Here is a 22,244-nt window from a genome sequence, read left to right as displayed (position 1 = left end):
GAGGACGCTGATTGGTGGATGGGCGCCCTCGATGACGCCATACAGGAAGTTTTTGGAGCAGGACCGTCGGGGCATCTTCAGCAGCAATACCAACCTCTGCTAATCTTACTCTTAACTATGACAGCAAGAGCCGAGGGGCAGTTCACTGAATTGATTCAGGTAAATAACGTCTACGTTGTTGTGCAGCTTACTATCTAACGCATGAACACACACACACACACACACACACACACACACACAGAAAATAGCAGAATAAAGCCGGTGCTGCTGGTTTGCATTTGCAGGGCTGGATCATGTGGTGATGAGCGGTGTGCCATGCAGAGGAGACACAGCAGCAACACGGATGGCATGCCCTCTGAAAGGTGGGGAAAGAAGCTCTCAGAAACAGGACGGCTCCTTTTGCAGGCCCTTTGTTTGCGTATTGTCTTCATTCACTATCAAACCAAATGTATGTGGACCTTCCTGTCCTACACACACAAAGTATGGGGCTTTTCTTATTGGTTTTGCCAAGGCCACCTAGTTAGACTGATGAATTTGAAAACTATGTCCCAGTGTCAAACTCTGAACATACAGTCAAACATCCAAGAGAAGTAATGATGATGTAATGAACCCATTTTTGATTGGGAGAGGACTTTAAATGCAATATTTCCATGCAAGTCATGAACCCAACCTGCAAGTTGACCTGTGTTTTGGCAAAAAATAAAAACACAGTCAGTGTAAATACTGGATCATAGAAATATTGAATAGCATTCTGATGATAGAGTAGAGATCACAAACATACCTCTGACAATGCAACCTGCTGCTGCATAATGGCAGGCTAAAAAGTTTTGACCTGTTCTAGACGATTTGCACGTGACCAAATGATTGAGATCCCTGCAGCCATTTACTAGGCAAATGTTTTTTGTTGCTTTGCATCCACCCTTTATTTCCGCCCACTCAGGAGCCGAAGCCAAACTCTGGGATCAGAGAGCAGCTTAGATGAGGGTGGTGTGTTCGACTGCCTGAAGCCTGACTCACCCGCTTCTCCCCAGCAAATCTTCTCCGGCCTGGTGGGTGTTCCCTCCGGTTCTGTCTCCTCTGCCCAATTCCAGGCCGCCGGCTTAGTTCTGGGCTCTCCCCCTGAGGTTTTTATCCAGATGACCGCATCGTCCAGAGAAGAAGGGGGCCCCCACCGCTCGGAGGGTGGACCTTTTCTCCCTCGGCCGCCCCCGCACCATCATCACCACCACCACCACCACTTCCACCACCAGCCCCTTCAGCACAGGACCTCCTCTCTGCTCCAGCAGGCCACCACGGCAGCCAACTCAGAGAGGCACGGCTCCAGGGAGGAGGCCCAGGAAGACCCGTCCACCCCGGCTCCAGCCCTGTCTGAGCTGAAGGCAGTCGTCACCTGGCTGCAGAGGGGTTTCCCCTTCATCCTCATTCTGCTGGCTAAAGTCTGCTTTCAGCATAAGCTAGGTACACCAGCATGTGGAGTAATAGTGCTGCTATCTGTGTCTAGTAGTACACTACTTAACCAAAGTACCATTAGCAGCATGATATCTGGTTTATTGATGATATTGCACCTCTCTTCTGCAGGGATTGCAGTGTGTGTGGGGATGGCCAGCACATTCGCCTACGCCAATTCCACTTTTAGGCACCAAGTGTCATTACGGGTAAAAAAAAAAACAACAATCTACACTATAGTACCTGCTGCACTGATGTGTGTTTTTTTGTGTTTTTTTTAAAGAGAATAACTACATCTGATATTTCCAAATGTTGGCTCAAACCAATGCTGACTGCTGATATAACAGATGTAGTCGATGTGTCGCAGCTTGTTCCAAATGTAGTAAACAACCATATCGCAAACATCAAGTTCAAATTGTCATGTAATCCTTTTAAAGCCGCCAGCGAGAAGTTTGATTTGTATGTTATTCTGCATAGAAGCATTTCCCGCATGTCTTAAGTGCGGTTAAGTCTTGCATTTCTTCCCTTTATTTGGTCAGTTTTTTACCTTACCTTAATGCCCCAGTGCATCCCTAGCAGAGAGATGTAAGCTCACAGTGAGGCAGACTAATAATACACCAGGCAGTCTATTAATTTATGACATTATTGCAAAAAATAGCATTGATGTTAGGTTTAAAGAAACTCATTGTTAAGTGTGTATCTTTTGTGTTGCCAGGAGGAACGCTCTGTATTGGTTGCTCTGTGGATCTTAATGTTCCTCACAGGGAACATTGTGTATATTTATTACACATTTAGTCATGAGGAGCTGCACAACAGGTAGTGTACAAGCAGGTATTTTCACAGTAGCTTTGTGTTTCTTTGCCCGTCATCTTCTGTTTTAGATTTACTCTGTATATTTAGGTTTTCTCATTCATTTTGTGTTGTGTAAGTCATTTTATTTTTACTTTCATTTCCTGTAGGCAGTGTTCCTGTTCTTGTCTGATCTTGTCCTGTGAGTATTTTGTGTTTTTTTTCATCACTTTTTGTTGTTTTCAGAGTTCTTACATTATGTTAAACATTTGCCTTGCTGTCACTGCTCATTCAACCATCCCGAGTGAAAACGGTAACCCCCCTCTACAACAAGTCTTTCAGATGATGTTGTCTTATTTTTTTCTTCCAGCCTCATATTTGCCAAGCCCAACCTCAACAGCTTTGACTTCTTTGATCTGATCTGGGCAGTGGGCATCAATGACTTTGTCCTGAAGTACTTCACCATCGGCCTGAAATGCTTTGTCCTCTTTTTGCCCAAGATTCTCCTGGCCTTCAAATCCAGGGTAAGAAATCCACATTCATCCCTCTGATCCTGAGTTCACATCAAGAAAACAGGACTTTTCTTAATTAGTTTTGACTTTGTTTTCATTTGGCATCCTTCAGCTTAGTTTACTATCTAACAACTTACTGCACTGCTTTATGAACCATACATTTTAACATACACTTATAACCCCATTGTAATGGACTTTGTTTTTTCCTTTGTGAGGCATAGTGGTAAACGTGAGTGGATCAATTTAGTCAATTTGTTTTGTAATTGATTTTTGAAATCAGTTAGTCATTTGCCATAAATGGCAAAAGTAATAGATGGGTCCTGCCTCTCTAATTTGAGGTTTTGCTGCTGCTGATTTTGCTTACAGTTGTTACATGTAGTAAACTGGGTCTATTTGGGTTTTTGTTGACTGTTGTTGGTTGTAACCTTTGTGCAAAACAAGCAATTTCACATCACCATGGGCTTTGTGGTGAGCATTTTTCCTTGTTTTCTTACATGTTTTAGATAAGAAAGAATTAATTAAAAGATAATGTATGAAATGACAATGTAAAATATCAATTACATCCCTACTTATGGGTTAGGGTTAGGGTTACATATTTTACTTTTTCTCAAACTGCAAGAGGTGGCTGCTGCTTTTTGCCCAGTGAGTTCATGTAAAACTTATCCAGCTGGCAAAAAGCAGCGGTAAATATGCAAATTAAGATTTAAATCAAGTTCCAGCCTTGGTTAAGATAGCTAGATATGTTAGGATGTCCCTGGTGACTGCAACTGAGCAGGGTTTGTTGTTTCTTTTAGACATATTACAGAAGAAGCAGACCAGGAAAACCATGAATGGCCTTCCTCCTGGTTTCACTCCAGGATACTCCAGCAATTTAGTGTTGCACTTTCATAAAGTTAAGGGACTTACCCGCCAGAAGCATATCCTAACTTTTAGTGTCTAGGATGGGTCAAGCTCCAAAACCGCTGGATCCTACATTTCCCATAGTGCAACTCTGTGGCATCTTGCCCTGTAAATGCCATTGCCAAACACTTCCTCTTGGCAAAGGTCCCCCGGTTGTATAGTGGACATTAGGCAGCTGTTTTTAGATGCTGAGTAGTTCTCAGGCTCAGTAAACTGATTGTTATGAATAAAACCTGTGACTAACCACTTTAAATTCTTGATTTTTGTCTGTAAAACAGGATAGACAGTGACTGAGTCACAGAAAGTTCACTGTCAAAGTTGTGAAAGTTTGTTCATAATTTAAAAAAAAAAGAGAAAATTTGCTAAACTATGATGAAATACTCCGCTGAGTGAAGAAAGTGCTGAAGGGTCACAGTGTGAAACTGTTTTGTATTCATAAGGTTTTAAGTGGTACTCCTTAGGTGAGCTTGTGCATGTGGGTGTCTGCGTGCATTGTTCTGGCCTGAGGCAACAGAATATGTCTGCAAACACACACGCACACACACACACACACACACACACACACACACACACACACACACACACAGACTTTGATTTCCATACAGGTGCAGCTCATATTCCCGGTGTGTGTTTGTGTGTTGGACGGGTGGAGGAGGAGAAGGGTTACAAAGTATTAGGATTAAATTTTCCACTGATAAACAGACCTACGGGCCTATCAGAACCACGGCAGCCAGCAACTGAGCTCATTTGCCCTCAAGGGGGTTGTCGGGGTGAGGTCATCCCTCCCTGGAGCTGGACCATTACCTGTACCCTCCACTCACACACACGCGCGCACGCACACACACACACACACACACACACACACACACACACACACACACACACACACACACACACACACACACACACACACACACACACACACAGAGTTATACTCCACATACAGAGAGGATTTGACAGCTTTCATGGGACATATGTTGAGTTTTAAGGGAATCGAAGATTGTATCATCAATGCCTTCTACTAGTTAATAGAGGCCCAAGAGTTGCAGTTGACCCTGAACTCCTCCTGTCGGCTTCATTATTCCATCCAGCCACGGCTACACTAATGATCCTACATAATCACCGCAGTCAGCACGAGTCTGCACAAGTGACAGCAGGCATGTATACAGACGTTCCATGACGGCTTTGTTTTAAAGGCTCAGGCTCATATTTACTGCTTGTGTTTCAGTCGCATTAATTATGTGTTGTAAGCCTCTTCATTGTTGAATTTGAATTTTCATTGCAAGGGTTCTCTTTGAGTCTTTTGGCACATGCAATATTTCCTAAATTTGGTCTTGTAAATATCGATTTGTGGTTCATTTTTTTGCTCTGTTGGTAGTGCTCTGCATGTCTACTCTGTTGACCTCGAGCTAGGAAAGGTTTTCTGTGGCTGAGGGAAATGCTTCAGCAGGAGCACACAGGTCAAGTAGTGCCGCGACTAATGATATTTTTCAGTACTGATTGATTCATCATCTTTTAAAATGTTAACTGAGGATTATTTAAATTATATTCTAAATATACTACAAATAATGGCCATGACAAGTTTTCAGAATCAGTGTTTGCATCTCTAGATTGCTTATTGTTAATTGCTCAAGTCATAAAATACTTGATGATCTAAACTGAGTTTTGAGAAGCTGGAGTGAAAGTGCCACACTTTCTGCTAAATTAGTTAGAATTGACTCAACTTAGTCTAGACATGGTCTTAACGCCACACGCTGGCACTTACTCATGAAACATTTCTTCAACAGACAGTAAAAACCCCTAAGCATTTGAACTGTAGCACTCTGAACACATTTGGTTTAGTTTCAGACCAATGCACCTCCAGTTCTTGATGATATCTCACTGTTGTTCATATCGAGCCTGAGTGAACTTCTTCTGAATGTAATATAATGTAATTGAGAGCCAGTGTGTGCATCATGGCTCCACAGGAAAAGAAAGGATGGGAACCAACTGAAACCAGTCCCTTCTGGGTAGTGCAGCATATGGAAACTCATTGATATCCCCCACCCAACCCCAAAGTAAATAAATTATAGCAGTCTTACAAATAAAAATGCAAAGTTGTGTTATATATGCCTGTTTCAGTGTGCAATGGATGAAGAGATCAGACTAAGTGATGAAAGCAAATAAGCAGAAAACTACTCAAACAAGGCCTGCAGTGGAGCTTACTCTAACTCCTTGGCTCGTGTCCAAACTCGAGATTTGACAGTTTTTGCGTGGGCGTGATGGGCACTGTGGGATACGAGGCTGAGGGGACAATAAGGAAGATGAATTAGCTGCTAGCAGAGGTCTTCCTCGCCTACCAACCTTGGAGCTTGTGGCTCTTTCCCGGCAGTCATCAATCTTTGTCAGCCACCATCCAGGAAGTCATTTCACAAGCTGGGATGGGGGAATCAAGTTTGCCTTCATTTCGGTCGCCTCTGTTTTCACACCGTCCCAAATCACTTAACACACTTTGCTGCAGTGGGGACTTGGTCAGAAGTTCATTTTTCTCTGTGATTACGGGTGGGAGGGGAGGTCCTTTAAAGGCAGCTAGCGAGCCCCCGTAGGGCTGGGTTTAATGTGGGCACTGGGTAGCAGGTGGAGAGAGCCGCTGCCAGTTTCCTGTGCAGAGTGGGGAAATTGCCTGTACTGCTGTGAAACTGTAGAGCTCTGGACAGCGGCCATGTTTAGGCTGGAGGCACGCTGTCTTAAGCTTTTAATACCGCACTGCTCTTGACTAGATAGAAGAGTGCCCCGAAGCCATTCAGCTCTTTCTGCTGTTCGGACAGTTCTGGACATTATAGTGTTGGACAGAACATATTGACTCCATTTAGTATATTTTCATTTAGTTGAAACCTGGGTTAAGACAGTCCTTTTCAAAAATGCTGTCATTCTGAATAGCAAAATATTAAGCTGGCACTTTCACAGAGCGGCCATCTGCACAGACACAAAGTTTAATTAAAGAATCTAAACAGGCCCTCGCAGCTACTGTAGTTTATAATCTGTATATTTGTCCAGGGGAAGTTCTACCTGCTGATTGAGGACCTGAGCCAGCTGTTTCGGGCCCTGGTGCCCATCCAGCTGTGGTACAAGTACATCATGGGAGAAGACCCCTCTAACAGTTACTTCCTGGGAGCCACACTCATCATCATCTACAGCCTCTGCAAGGTAAAAACAAAAATACCAAGCATTTCTTTGAGTTTATATTTATATTTCAGCAGACATCTTATCCAGAGGATAAGGATTTACCATTAATGTAGATCTATACTATACCAGGTATAATTCCTACATCAGAAACATTGCAAGCTGCCATAAAAGACAAGTGCACAGGTCAGTGTCAGGATTTTTGAGAACAGCTGGAGGAAATATTCCTATTAAGAAAAACAGGAGCTACTGAAAGCTTGAAGGAGCTATTTGTAAGTTTTGCTACTGCAACATGGCTAACATTAGCATTGTCAGCTGTTTACTTACCAGTTGTGAGTTCAGCATCAAACTTCATTCATTTACTCACCAAGAGCAATGCCAATGTTAACTCTTGTTTCTATCATGTCTTGTCTTCTACTGAGCTTAGCATGCTAACCAGCTAGCCCCGACCCGTCTTGTTGCTTTCCGATAGCGACTCAGTATAGTCTCCAATCTGCCTTAAAGAAGTAGCCCTGCTCAGAGGGCGTATTATAACCTCTTGTCTTGTCAAGGCACCAAAGCCGAAGCTCTTGTCAAGCAATAATCACCACCGCCTGCCGCCGGCGAGAAACCATGTTCGGTGGCAGAGATAACTTACAAATAGCCTCTATAAAGCTCCCTGGGATGAAACAAACAACATACACTTGAGGCCTTTCTATACAGGAACAGGCTCTGAACCTCCCCTCCATTTTTCCAACATTGGAATTGGATGGTAGGTTTGTATGTTAGACAATCAGACATTCATGTTGTGAAAGGTCTGGTGTGTGGAAGTGAGAAAGCAACCAAGCTATTTTTTTTAAATTCTTTTCACATTTATTCCTCTCACTTCTTGTGTGTAGAACTGAATGTAACACTGCAAATGCTTTCCAGGACAGACGGTCTAAAAATGTGCCTTGGTAGCCCTGCGTTTTGAGTGTGGTTGGATGCGTCATCTGCTGGGTCTAGAAAATGGAAATGGTTCATCTGGGGTGCAGGAAGGCATGCATTAAAAACACTGGCAGTCCCATCAGATGTAGATATTTCTTGTGTATAAGTGGATTTTGTTTTTGCCTGATGGTGATGGAGGAAAAGTCAGGTGGGTCATCAAAACATTTGGATACCTGTGAATACTTGTGATCCCTGTGAGTATTGCTCAGGGGGAAAATCCTGCACAAGATGGACATGAAGAGATCAGAAGAATCATTAGAAATCATCCTCTAGCTATTGTATTTGTATTTAATTGTAATTGATAGTATCTTGCTATGGACTTAAGCTGGAAAAACAAGTGGACAGACGGATCAACTGATTGACTCTTCAAGCCAATATACAAGAATAGTGACTGAGCAAACTGTTAGTAATTACCACAGCATGATTCAATTGTCTGATCTTTCCAATAATTTTGGACATAAATACAAGTTCATCTTATCTAAATACTTCTGGGTAAAGATGGTCAATGTGCTCAAATGTATAACCTGCAAATAGCACACAGGAACTTGTTGATCATCGCCCACACTGGAGAGAAATCCGGGCCTGGATCTGAAACGCAGTACGTTGTGTGTTGTGAAATGAGCAGTCATACTTCTAAATAAGAACAAGTGTCGAAATGAGATATCACCTCATCTTAGGAACATGTGGAAGGGGGGAAGGGGAAGAGCGAAGAAAACAGGAAACTCACTTCAGGTCACAGAGTCAGATACTGAGCAGTTACATAAACTTGAAGTTAAAAGGATTTCTGGAAAAAAGAGCCCTCTAGTTATGAGTCAGTTTTGAGTTCGTCACGATATCATGTGGGAAGCTGAAATAGTGAAACTAAGTGGGACTTGGATGAATGAGTGTCTGAGTGATGCAATAATTTACTCTTTGACATTATCAGTGTCATGCGTTCCTTCATTTGTTTTGACAACTATAGTATCTTCTGGCGGTGATTCACCCGATGTAGTTGTTAATGATGGCCTTGTTCAACGGAACTGGCTGAAGTTTCCTGGGTGTGAGCACTGAGGTGCAGCACTTAGGTGTTTTCCACAATAAGGCCATATTGGTGGTGTGTCAGTATTAAAGTACACTGGTCAGTGGTTGATTCACTGTTGTCATGATGCTGTGTCACACTGGGCAACAGTTAAATAAAGCTCCTCCAGTGAAAAGGTGTCTCAACAACTACTGGATGGATTTCTGTGTCATGGCCATTCTTCATTTTCCCCTCAGGATGAATTGTAATCACTTTAGTGATCCCTTAACTTTTCATCTAACCCTATCATCAGGATTAAAGTGGCAAATATTTACCTGCAAAACATTTCCACCCCCAGTGTGGGACTAATGAAGGCTATCTTATCAGCCTCAGCTGCACATTGTGTTTAGAATTAGTTAGCAGATGTTAGCATGCTAGCATACTAATCCAAGATGGTGGATGTGGTAAACATATGTTAAACATCAGCATGTTATGGTCAGCAGTATGAGCATGCAAGAATACAGACAGTAGCATTTTCCTCACAGCACCACTGGCATGGCCGTAGACTCTTTAATCCTGTTCTCATAAAAACTTTATTCTTGTTTGCTTTGCAGTCCTTTGACATCTGTGGACGTGTATCTGCCCTATGCAAGGCCTTGGCCATGCTTTGCAGCTCCCAGGTCTGACTAATTTTACATGCACGCAAAGACAAAAGCACATTTTTGCATCGAGAGTTCAAAATAAATCAAGAAGGGTTTAATCCTTCATCTGTTTCCCTCTGTTGCTCCATCCAGAGTTACGGAGTGAGGGCCGGCAGTCAGCAGTGCAGCGAGGCGGGCGACATCTGTGCTATTTGTCAGGCTGATTTCAGAGATCCCATAGCCCTTCTCTGTCAGGTAAGCACCCAGTAAACTAGTAAGAAGAAGGTTAAAGATTAGAAATCGTTTTAAAGTTACAGATACAAATTAAAAGAGAAATGGGGCTGAACAGCAGCGTTTTTCTCTCCTCTCTGCTGAACCTCTGACCACATCCAGCGTCACTGATGGGTGTGGTCGGGTGTGGTCAGAAGTGTAATTTCTGTCACTTGTAACCACACCTTACAGTGATGTCACGGTGTACTGACACGCATTGCAGTGTCACTACAGCAAGGTGATAGGTTAATCCACTGAAACGTGGAAAAAAGAAGTATTCTCAGCCAGTGCCTCTTTAAGCATAAATGGGAAAGTAACCACCTGTTGAAGCAATATTACGTCAGTTATCTTTTGAATACTTCCATTGTTATCAATATAAGTGGTCCTTGAAGGGAGGTCAGAGGTCAGTACCAGCTACTAATCAGTCCTCATGGATCTTAATTGTCTGTGATGTTCATGCTCAGGAATTTCAGTGAATTTAAAACTTGAGTGCCAAATGCAAGGTTTACCACGTTCTTTACATCTGTTGAGAAAATGAAACGTGTGCGTCTACACCGTGTTCTCCTGCAGCACGTGTTCTGTGAGGACTGCCTGTGTTCGTGGTTCGACCGGGAGAGAACGTGTCCGCTGTGTCGCTCTACCGTCATTGAGACCCTGCGATGCTGGAAGGACGGCACCACCTCGGCTCACTTCCAGATCTATTAAGTTAAGACGACGTGTATCGTACGCACCCCCAAAGATGCAATTGTGTTCTAATGCAAGTGAGACAATGGTGTGTGAAGTTTCTCTGTTTGTCCTAGTGCAGTAACAATACGAAGGGGTCTTTAATTTTAGAGGTATTTGAAAAGACCAGAACCAAACATAATATGTAAATCACATTATTTTCAGTGCAGACAAGCCGAGCATTAATGAAGCTGGTGGTAGGGGTCATGTGCATAAACATAAACATAAGGCTGCACTACTGTTGGTTTTACAGTTGGATCATTGTCTGTACTTGTTGACTTAGCTGCTGTCGTAAATTGTGAACATTTATTTTACTCTGGACACTATAAAATAAGGTTACTTTAATTTAATGTGATGATAATGTAAATAGTCTCAGCACTTTTTTTCTGTATTCCGTATGATTTTTTTTTTCATGTCTGCACAGCGTCTCTATTACTTGTTTTCCTAATTCTACATTTGATGAACATAATTTTTGTTTGGTATTTAGTAAGTTTGCAATTTATATATATATATATAAAATCACCCTTTCAACAAAATGAAATGTCTCAGAGAATGGATTGCAAGTAGAGAATCTGTTTAAACATTTGTTCTGTGTGTAGGTTGGTTAGCAAACAATAAGGTTATTGAGTCATGAATTCAAGGTGGTGTGTGTGACTTTTAGTTATCTGGACTGTAAACAGTACATAGTGTAATTATTTATGGTGCCATCCAGGAACCATAATAATAACATTTTGTAGATTTCTATCAAGGGTGATGCAGAAAGACGATTGTTGGATTGTTCGATTTGACTTGTACATTTTCAATCATAGTAGGAGTTCATGTCTGATAATCTCACACGTTGCAAGTTTCATTTCATTCCTATTTTCTATGATTATTGCTAATAAGAATAATGTCCTATAGAAAAATTCATTGTTTGGTTGCATAATGTGAAGAGGTCTTCAGTTTTGAATTAAAGCACTTTATCTCACTATAAGTATGTCTTGTCTAATTGTAATGACATAATTTATTGTACAAAGATTTTTATTAATTTCACTACTAAAAATCCATAAGAAATATTTAGGAGGTATAAATAGCACACATTTTTATAAAAGACAGTTTCAGTAATTCTGATAACATTACACGTTATATCAGAGAAAGCTTATTTCCAAAAATCACAGACAGCATTAACAGCATAGCCTCCTATGCACAGGTCCTGTATCTTGTTCATGATGAAAAGCCACGTAACACTGCCCCCAACAGATAATGCTAAAGCACAGGAGAATGTGTCAACATCTACACACTGTAGAAAACATCTGGAAAAACATTCATCCTCATCTTCATTATTTACATGTTTTTTTCCTCTTACAGAATAGCTTATATAAAAAGATACATTGCATTATGAAGCTCGGAAACAGGTCTATTCCAGTGCATTTTTGCAGGATTGCTGCACTAATTTTAGCTTGGATACATTTGAAGGTCTAATCAGTTTAACCCCTTATCATTAATGCACTCACTATGTGAGAGGTGAACATTCAGAGCTGTCCTATTAGTTAGCTTTCCCCTCCACTCTACCAGGGGAGGATTACATCACTGTTTTGAAACCGGGATGACAGAATCGGAGAGTTACGCAGGGGGCAGGACGTGCAACTGACTGCAGGGCTGCAGGGGTTCAGTGTGTCAGCTCGTTATTAGTGCATCCACATCGGGCCTGAGTAAGTCTTCGTTTGACACATGGAATTGAATCAGACACAAAGTTCCGACCCTTAAAACGCACATTTAACCCCGCTTCCTCCTCCTCCTCCTCCTCCTCCTCCTCCTCCGTCGGTCTTTTACTCGCTGCGCACCTTTTCCTGGACCGCATCCTCCGACTGTCCTGCATCCCTTTAGTGCAAATGATGTGAGCCCGCTCTTCGTGCAAGGTCCTAAAGACACCATCTATATGAGATACAATATATGCACTTAATTTACATAAAGCATCCATAAAACAAATGTTTACAAAGTTATTATGCATCAGTTTTTTTTATTCATCTGATAGTTACCATGTAATAAATGTGCATTTTGCATTTTTCGTTCACAGATTATTATTATTATTATTTTTTATCCTTTCAGCCAGGAGAATGCTAAATTAGCCCACAGCATTAACTGGTCAAACAGAGACACAAATGTAGGATATTCTAAGATTTGCAGCGCACTGAGGATACAACAAGTGAGTGACGGATGTTCAAAACATTCACTCTTCCTCATGAAATGTTCCTTAAATGTGAATTAAACCCACTAAAACCGAGTTTGCTTGCACTTTATGTGCATAATTTACCCCTAACCTGCGCCACGTTTGAGTTTGGAGTGACATTTAATATAAAAGTGGCCTCGAACTGGTGTAGTCGATGTTACATGTTCTTGAGAGACTACATCTATTTTTTTAAACAGTGGTGCTCGCTTGATAAGCGTGAAATAAAATTTGTTCAGCCAATTTTCAAAAAACAACCGATTAAATAGCTCAATGTCTTTGTGCACCTGCACTTCACGTTATTCTAAGGTAAGTGGAATCTTATCGCGTTTCTCTTGTGGTTTTCCCGCGACAGTTGGAAACATTACACTGTTGTGCTCTGGAAATGTTTAAAAAATCTTTTTTTTTGTCAGTTTCTCCGACAACCTGAAAAGTTTAGTTTCCTCAATCGACAGATGCACCTTTGTATTAAATCAACCAGGTGCGGCAGGTGTTGCGTCTAAACGCGTGACTGAACGCTTTCATAGCAAGTGCGGACAGCCTATCGATTCTTACCTAAACTTCCTGAAGCTCAGAAATCCGGGGGAAGCGCCCGTGTGATTAAACGCACCTGTTGCTCGTGCTGCCGCCCTCGCGCCCTACAGGTGCCGCCTCACCGCGAGCAGCACGAGCGCGGTGAGGCGTGACGCGGACAGCAGGAAACTCCTCCAGCGGCGCCTCCCGGCCGCCGCCGCCGCCGCCGCCGCCGCCGCTGCAGCCGCCGCAGCCGCGCCTCTCTCCGCACAGCTGCGGCCGCCGTCCGGCTCCCCGGCCGGCCAGCCCTTCTCCAGCTGGTCCCCGATTCTCCGCAGGCGCGACGCGAGCAGCTGAGCCACGGAGCACGGCGACGGTCTGCGGACGCCGCCGCAGGTGGAGTCGCCCGGCAGGAGCAGAGGCTGGTCTATCGGCAGCCAGCACATCTTCTCTGACTGAGCAGCCACTCTTCTTTCTTTAAGTCTTGGAAATATATGACCCTCCTTCTCCTCTCTTGCCGAACCTTAACCGTGTTTGTATTACCCCCCTCTCCCTCTCCTCACTGTATTATTCATTACAGTGTCACATGATGTGGGGTTTACATCATCTTTTCCCAAAAGAGAGATGCAATGGTTAACTCTTGAATCTCTCCTGGTCTGGTCTGATCTTTTGTTATGTGGTGCTCTGGCACATTATGTTCTCGTTTCTGACCTTTTTTTTTTGCTTTAAAAGGTGCATTTTGTATTATTTTCAAATATGACCACCCCGTCGGCATGAAATGTGAAATATTTGTATTTATATTCAGAGCAGTTGCCAGTTTTGGCCACAAAGACACACACATCATCCCTGACAATTGCCGCGTCTATAATAAAACTGCGGAATAAAAAACTCGCGGAACTTGTGTACCGCAGCCCATTGTCCCTCATCGGACTATTTATGGAGAAGCACATGGGTTTGTTTTGTGACGGTGCCGGAGCCATGGCTTACTTTGCCTGGTTCGTGTAACCTATAAATTCTTACGGTTTTATTTATATGTGGTAATTTGTGTTTTGTCAACAATGGTTGAGAAATATGGCCGAGGACGAGCTTGATGCGTTCAGGGAGCATTGGAAACAAGAGTTAACGAGTAAAAAAGGGGAGCAGCGACTTGTTTGTGATCCTTCTCCATCCTGGGATGTTCCTGGTCAGTCAGGCCAGAGAGAGCAGAAAAATAGATATTTCGAAGACTTAAAAAATGTCAACAAGGCCTTTGGTCCTTCAAAAGAAGAAGAGGTTGGCTGCGCTGAGGATGAAGGGTGTGCAGGAAAAGCTGCAGCAGAGTCAGAGGATCAGCCTGAGTATGTGTCCATTGCACGTAGTTTGCTGGATGGGAGGACCAGTCCGCTGCTGGACAGGATTCAGGAGGAGAGAACAAGGAGAAAGAGGGAGTACCACAACAGGACCAATGTCTGCAGCACATCCCTGCAGGAGCAACAACAGCCGCAGAGAAAGGTCAAGAGAGACAAGGAGCTGGTGGATCAACTCATTCAGGATCTGGTATGAAGATGATGGTGATGATGGTGTGGATGGTGGTTGACCAGAATCAGCTTAGTGCATAATGTCTGCTGTAAATCTTTATTTTGCAGAATGAAGTCAATGACATTCCCTTCTTTGATATCGAGTTGCCGTACGAGTTAGCCTTGAAGATCTTCCAGCATCTCAACTGTACTGAGTTAGGTCGATGTGCCCAGGTACGGTGCCGAGGTCAAACTAATCAATGCGTGAGCTTTATTTTGTAAAATGAATGAGTCCCACATTCATTATACACAAAATACACCTTATTTTGTGTATAAAATACACCTTATTTTGTGTATAATGTGTTTGTGGTTTTTGTATGATGACATTCTGATGAAAGGGTTGAATTAAAACTTCCTGCCACCATAGAGCTTTCAAGATAAATGTGAGGGCTTGTGACATGGATTTGGGTAAGGTTTATTGTTTTATGGGAAAGTTTTCATTTAGACACTGACAAAAATATTTTTCTGAAGATGAAATTACAAATTTGAATTATCAAAATGCAGCAAACTTATCTTACAAATGTTGTCTTTGTTTGCCTCCTGCAAAATGGACACAGTCTGCAGCTTGCTGATATCTTGTTTTAGCATTCTTGCCAGTGAAATCCTTCAATTTCAGTAATCTCGCACTTCCCCGATCAGGCAGAATGACCCAGGGCAGCTCTAATATCTGATGTGACTTAATTTGGTATCGATTATTAAATTACATTTCGTGTGGCAGATCTACAGCATGTGGTGCACAGAGTCCATTTGGCAGCTTGCCGGGCTTGTTGAGCACAAACAAATGCAGTGATGCAAGCTTGTAATGTATGCTGACTCAATCCACAGCTACACTGTCCATTGTCCCTCCCAGGTGAGCCGGGCGTGGAGAGTCCTTGCAGAGGACAGTGTGCTGTGGTTCAAGATATGCACAAGGGAGGGTTATCATCAGGATGCCAGTGTGTCCGACTCCCCCTGTTGGAAGAGCACTCTGCGAGACTGCAGGAACTCGGCCAGAACTGTGCGCTCCAACTGGAAGGTGGGCTCGAGGTGTTCAAGTCCAGGGAAACTGTCACTTTATTAGACAGATACAATACCTGCCCAGAAGTCTGTCATTAGTGTGTAATGTACAGTACACCATGGATTAAACTGTATGTGTTATCTGTGTTTCTCAGTATGATACAATACAACACAACAATATTCAAAATGGGATTTTTAACATAATGGCAGGAAATGATGAAACGTTCTCTGGTTTTAATTTGGGAGAAAAAAATGAAACCAACTGCATCTGCAGACAAGAGACAAATGGTTAAATCTGTGTTCAAATTACCAGTAGTACCATAATGTCATTGCAATGTATTGGAAAAGTCAAGTAATATGTCTCGTCTAGAATCGAGTGGGGTCCATCAGCCAGCTGCAGTTCGAGCTGGGGAAGGTGCTGTGTGATGTCAGCTCCTGTGACAGCTTTGTCTTGGCCGGGTGAGTTTCAGGTCACTTTTTACACCAGATGTGTGATAATGATTGACACCAGTACAACACTCATCACCTCTTGTCTCGACTACTGCAGTGCCCTTCTCGCAGGCTTCCCTTCACACACAGTCAAACCCTTACAGATGGTCCAGCATGAGGCCGCCCGTCTGGTCTTTGATCAGCCCAAAAGGGCACATGTCACTCTGCTACTCATTGACCTACACTGGCTACCCAAGGCCCGTCTGAGGCAAATCACTAATGCTGCATTCCTCTCCTTGAACTCAACCAAACAGGCTTATGCTCCTTCTTGGCCACTGCCGTCCTCCAATGAATGTAGTCTGGCATTGCCATCCCTGCACACAAAGCGATCTCATACCAGCCTGTTCTCGTCCGTGGTTCCTCGAGGGTGGAACAAGCTACCGAATGCTATCAGAGCAGGGGCGTCCCTCTCTATTTTCAAGAATCTCTTGAAAACTCATCTCTTCTGTGAGCACCTCCTCACCTAACACCTCTAACATCCTAACATGCCTAACTAGCACTTACTATGCAATTTCAGTGCACTTCTTTGCTTGATCTCCTTGCACTTTATGAAAGGATGTAGTACTTAGTACTATGCCAAGGTTTGCTTCCTTCCTTCCTTCCTTCCTTCCCTTCCTCCCTCCTTCCTTCTGCATTGAAGCTTTAGTCCCTCACTTTGGATGAAAGCATCTGCCAAATGTGTAAATGTAAATGTAATGTTGTGATTCAGATTTCAGCCTAGTGATGCATATTGTCAGTTTTTGCATATTTTTATACTCCTGGTAGCAGCGGTACTTGGTGAGGGAAGAGTACATGAAGAACAGCTTAACTAAACCCAACCTCAAACTCAATAACTCAAAGCTGTAACAGTGATAGATTGTGTGGGCCCCCAGGAGCCTGATAGACTGCCCACTAGGAGATGTGAGGCATCTCCAGGGAGTGATGTGATTAGATTCCCATCAGTCCTGCTGTGTCTCATCGGAGATTGTTTGTATCTTTTCAGGTTATAGCACATGTAGGACACACAGTACCAAAACAGTTTACACAAAAGAACACTGCTTTGCAAAATGTGAACATACTCTTAAATTCTTTCTTTCTTTCTTTCTTTTTCCTGATATTATAGCTATTAACAAATTCACAACATCAATACTTTTCCCATTATTGGTACTTAAAGGCTAATACAGCCGAGTGAAAGTGCTTTGAATTTGTTTAACTAGAAAACAATCAATGGCAGTTAAGAGTAATTGAGAATGATTCAATTGCGTCCACAAAATCTGATTAGGAATTCGGTAGAATGAGATTTGGCACGGGAGACCTTGTCTCATTAACCCAACAACTCCCATGTCATAAAGGTCTGTTGAGGTTTGGATGAAGACTGCAGTGATCTGTGCACAAAGTTTCCTGTGCACAAAAGTTTTGACAAATGACTTGGATTCAGCACCATCGTCCTGTTGATAGTTGGCATCGAGGTGATGTACTAATTAAGTGAAAGTGTGTGTTCCTATTGTTAACTTCCTGCCAAACCCCGTGATGCCAATCTCACACACAAACACACACACACACACACACACACACATGTACACCCTCTGTCACACACTCTGTCGCTGTGTCACACACTCTGGCTGTGAGGCAGATACTTGCTCAGACACGATGGTATCTGTGGAGGTGGTAGCGCTGGCAGTTTGTCGTCCCCCCGCAGTGAGAGCTCAGTGACTCCAGTGAAGAGCAAAGGAGAGGTGGCGGGCTGGGGTGGGGTGAGGGTGGGGTGTAGGAGGGGGCCTCGAGAACAGAACAGAAGCCCGTTGAGGTCCACGGGGTGACTTTGTTGTCACTTGTGGATGGGAGACAAAGACGGCTTTTTGTCACCAACGCGGCATGAGGAGAGGTGAGGTTGCAGAAGAACAGGAAAAGGTCACAGTCTAGTGTGTTGACGAAATGTTGCTGTGTAAAATCTGACCTTCAGGGTGCGGCATGTAGTATTTTAAGATCAACAAATCACTAGCACAGCAAGTTATGAGATATTTGCATAATTGATGCAAGCTGAAAAATAACTGAGGAGACTTGGAGCCTTTGTTGACCTCTGCACCGCACACTTTGAGCCACTGGTTGGTTTTCGACAGGAGTCTGTTGGTTCGCCTTCAGGCACAGAGAGGAGAGGGCTTGTTCTGTGGCACAGTCACTGTCGGTAGAACGCAAACATCAGACAAGTAGAAACTGAAAAAGAGCTTTTAGTTTCTTGTTATATGAAGTAGAGGAATCACAGTTGTTTTAAGCTTTGATGTGCAGCGCCACAGCTAATAATTATTTTGAGTATTGATTAATCTGCTGATTATTTTCCTCCATTCACTGATTATTCATTTTGTTTCTAAAATGTCAGAAAATAATGAAAACTGCCAGCACAGTTTTCCAGAGCCCAACATGACTTCCTCTGGAGCAAGTCCTCCGTCCTCTAGACGCAAACACTTAATTTATTATCAAATTAGTTACCCAACACTCTTTTATTAATTAGCCGATCAGTTAATTGAGCAATACTTTCACCTTTGAATGTGATGGGAAACCTGGTGTAAAATTTGAGAGGCACTGCTGTCAGTGTGTTAGTAGAGAATACTAAAGGTCTAAACTAGCGCAGAAGCCACCGCACGATTAATCAGCTTAAAGGTCCGATATTTTACACTTTTACTGTGTTTTATTTATAATACATATAACATATTTCCTTATTATTTATAAGTGTTGATATCTATCAGAAGATATATTTGTGATTTTAAGAACCAAAAACCATCTCAATGTAGTTTTACATCTCCTCCCTCAGGCTTCTCTCTGGAGCTCTCGTAACAACAGGTCAGTGAGCCAATCAGAAGAGAGGCTTATGAGTTACTAAATAAAAATATAGCAGACTTCAGGTAAACACTCAGAGAAACCAAGTCCTACAAGGGTGAGCCATAGATTCAGGTGGGCTGGGCTTGGAGTGTGGCTGAGAGCGGTGACTACTTTGCTATGACATCGCAAAGTTACAGAAGTCCTTACGGCTTGTTTTAAGGCTCAGTTTCTGAATACAGGCTGTGTGCATTTCTCTGTGGACTGAGGCTTTGATACTTTCACAGCATTAATATAGAACCTAGACCTGCTTTATAATCAAAAAAGACATGGGCATCACATTTTATACAACATGGTTCCTTTAAATGAAATGTAATGACAATAGTTCTTAAAAGTGAGTTATTGTACAAAATACACGCTTGCTCATTACACATTGAATTATTTGTCAACAGAAGTTTTTCCAGTGTATCAGAGTCCATCTGATGAAATGTTCATGTGTAAAGATTCTACATTACATGTAGTAACATGCTGAAATCCTTAGATACATGATTTCACATTTGTAATAGAGTGAATAGATCAGCATCCTTACACGAAGTGTGGCCCAAGAGTACAGGGCGAAGTGATTTCCTCTAACAACACCTCTGTAATCCTCGAAAGACCGTGAAACAAAGACTTAATAATGCAAAATAAGAGGAAGTCAGCGCGAGCACAGGAGGAACTTGACAGAGGGGAGATGAATCAGTGTTGACAGGAGGACGTCAGGTATTCTCGAAGACACAAACTCCTCAGCTGGGGAGGGTAGATGTTCAACAGCTCTCCTCTAACATTCATCAGCCTTTTTGTACAAAGCTAAATGTTTAAGTTATGTATGTGTAGTGTGATTGATGTTTCTTCTTCTTCGTTTTTTCAGGTACACGTCTGGTGACGTGAGGCTGTGGGATACACTGCACTGGGACTCCAATGCCTCGTTTCTAAAGCCCAACAGCCTGTCAGCTAACACAGACCCCAGACCACATGTGAGTCACGTCCAAGTCAACAGAACAGTGGCTGCCGCTGCTTATGAAGATGGTAAGTGTGTGTGTGTGTGTGTGTGTGTGTGTGTGTGTGTTTATGCAGTGGTAAGCACAGTCATGAATATATCCATTATATCTTCAGGAAATCCTCATGTTTTAAATAATCAAACTAAAAAAGTGGGTAGCAGTCAGTGTCTAGTCTCCAACATCCCCTTCTTAGCATTGTGTAATCACTGTCACAGTCACTGTACTTTCCTTGGTGCAGGCTGTGTGGACCTGTGGAGCACAGAGACAGGCGGGGAGCCCATCCACCACTACCAGAGCCCAGGGAGGATCCAGGCCCTGGCCCTGAGCCCCGACAGCCCCATCCTGTGTTCTGCCACCGGGCCTGACATTCGGCTCGACGGTGCAGATGATCGCGGCTACTGGAGGACAGTCTGCCAGGCCCAGCTACCCAAGACTGTAAATCAGGCAGATTAATTCCTCACATGTGTGAAATGCTCCATACTGACGTGTTATTGTTTTAATTAATTGGTTGCACTTCATGCACTCTTCTCTTGCGGCTTTCATGTGTAAATGTCTCCTTTTTTATGGGAGATAATGATGGAGGCGTTCGACACCCTTGACTGATTCCACATGTTGTGGCTCAACAGTCTGTGGCGGGAAATTGTTGTCAATTGACATGATGACTTGATTAATTTTTTAGTTGACCAGCACTGATAGCTGATCAGTGGTTCAAGTCATTCATCTAGGAAAAATGCACAAGATTTGTTGGTTCCTTCTTAAATTCTTCTTAATTATGAGGATTTTCTTATATATAAAATGCATATTTCAGTAATTGTAAATTATATCTCTTGGTTTTGAGCTGATGTTCAAACAAAACAAAAAAAAAAAAAATTAAGGTGTCACCTTGGGATGGTGAATTGTGACATTTTTAAAAACATTTTAGAAATCAAAAAAGTATTCGATTAATGAAAATAATCTGCTGTTCCAGCCGTAAATGGCTTCATCAGAAACTGAAAACATTTTAATAGAAATTCTTCAATGAATGAGAACACCCCCGTGTCATTTTTATGAAGTGCTTGAAGAGAGCGCTGTACATATCACTGCGGTTCGACTACAGTGAACTGTCTGTCGATGTTTGTCTGTGCGGCAGGTGGAGAGCCTGGTTTTGGTGCCGGGCAGGGGTCAGCAGGGCCCACTGGCAGCTCTGGCAGCAGGAGAGGCTTTGCACCTGCTGGACCCACGAGATGATGAGCCACGGACGCTCCACTCAGTCTACGGCCATCCTGTCACTTGCCTGGATGCCTCCGACTCCCATGTTGCATTTGGGGTAAAGCGCACTGGCTGGGCAATGCACGACGGCGGCAACAAGGTGGGTTCAGTGTGTGTGTGCAGTTTCTGTGAAATACTGACGTGACACTAAGAATTATTGCACAAGAAGTTAAAACATTATAACTACTACTAGCAGTAATAATAATAATAGTAACAACAACAAGAACAACAATAACAATAATAACTTTGACGTAATCCAAGTAGAGTTGTTCCAATACTGATACTAGTCTCAGATATGTACAGTGGTAAGTACACAAACCTGTGCACTGATCCTATGCCATGTCATTTTTCAAAATGCTAGAAAAAATGTTAAAAAAAAAACATTTTTCTGTCTAAGCTCACCACATTGCGACTGAAGTAGTCGCCCTGTTGGTTGTGGGGATGTTTGGGAGTTTAGTGGCTAAGTGGTCCTCGGTGTTTAAGAGTTTTAGAGACTCGTCTAGGTCCATGTTTTATTTGCACCTCAAGGTTGATGAACTCTGAATTTATTTACCAAATGCAAATGCAGTAGAACAAATTGTATCTATTGTGTTTCACTTGGAGTGGGCAGCCATGATGGAGTCGTGGCTTCACAAGATCTGCAATATGGGAAGCAGGCCCAGATCTGAGATCACAGATGAATGCTTTTGAGGACAGATCTTATTCAGGAGACTTTTTCAAAGTAAAATGAGCTAATTAGTTTGAATAAAAATCTCTAAAGAAATACTGGAGAGTTAAATATCATGGCGCACAGTGTCATTATTACACACTAAGCTGCTGAGTTAAGCAGAACCTTAATCTGACATATTTTTCTAGAGGAAGAGACTAGCTGTGTTATTTGCATGTTAAATGAACTACATGCTACCACCAACTCACATATAGTGATGGTGATTATCTAGTTCTTTGTGAACAGCACTTCAGTGTGGAATGACAATCTGGTGCTTGCATGTTAATGGAA

At 42.7% G+C, this 22,244-nt stretch overlaps 2 protein-coding genes across 2 annotated transcripts in view; both read left to right on the top strand.

The window, feature by feature from the left end:
• The first annotated feature begins 23 nt into the window (after window positions 1-23).
• On the top strand, window positions 24-11,379 carry rnft2 (ring finger protein, transmembrane 2). Its single transcript, XM_071483690.1, has 10 exons — window positions 24-159; window positions 285-362; window positions 941-1,458; window positions 1,579-1,655; window positions 2,162-2,262; window positions 2,606-2,759; window positions 6,684-6,833; window positions 9,387-9,452; window positions 9,567-9,668; window positions 10,254-11,379. The coding sequence occupies exons 2-10, from the start codon at window positions 316-318 to the stop codon at window positions 10,386-10,388; spliced, it is 1,350 nt and encodes a 449-aa protein (XP_071339791.1). The 5' UTR covers window positions 24-159; window positions 285-315; the 3' UTR covers window positions 10,389-11,379.
• Window positions 11,380-13,837: 2,458 nt separating this feature from the next.
• Window positions 13,838-22,244, top strand: part of fbxw8 (F-box and WD repeat domain containing 8) — a 22,613-nt gene continuing 14,206 nt past the window's right edge. The window contains exons 1-7 of the mRNA XM_071483687.1: window positions 13,838-14,661; window positions 14,751-14,855; window positions 15,532-15,696; window positions 16,048-16,136; window positions 19,870-20,027; window positions 20,238-20,434; window positions 21,129-21,347. Coding sequence (XP_071339788.1) covers window positions 14,197-14,661; window positions 14,751-14,855; window positions 15,532-15,696; window positions 16,048-16,136; window positions 19,870-20,027; window positions 20,238-20,434; window positions 21,129-21,347 — 1,398 coding nt within the window. The 5' untranslated portion in view covers window positions 13,838-14,196. The remainder of the gene's footprint in view (window positions 14,662-14,750; window positions 14,856-15,531; window positions 15,697-16,047; window positions 16,137-19,869; window positions 20,028-20,237; window positions 20,435-21,128; window positions 21,348-22,244) is intronic.

This window comes from Trachinotus anak, unplaced genomic scaffold, assembly GCF_046630095.1.
Source record: "Trachinotus anak isolate AG129_WGS33_773 ecotype Australia unplaced genomic scaffold, CSIRO_AGI_Tana_v1 ptg000008l, whole genome shotgun sequence".
NCBI classification, from domain to species: domain Eukaryota; kingdom Metazoa; phylum Chordata; class Actinopteri; order Carangiformes; family Carangidae; genus Trachinotus; species Trachinotus anak.
This window is presented reverse-complemented; position numbering and strand designations above follow the sequence as displayed.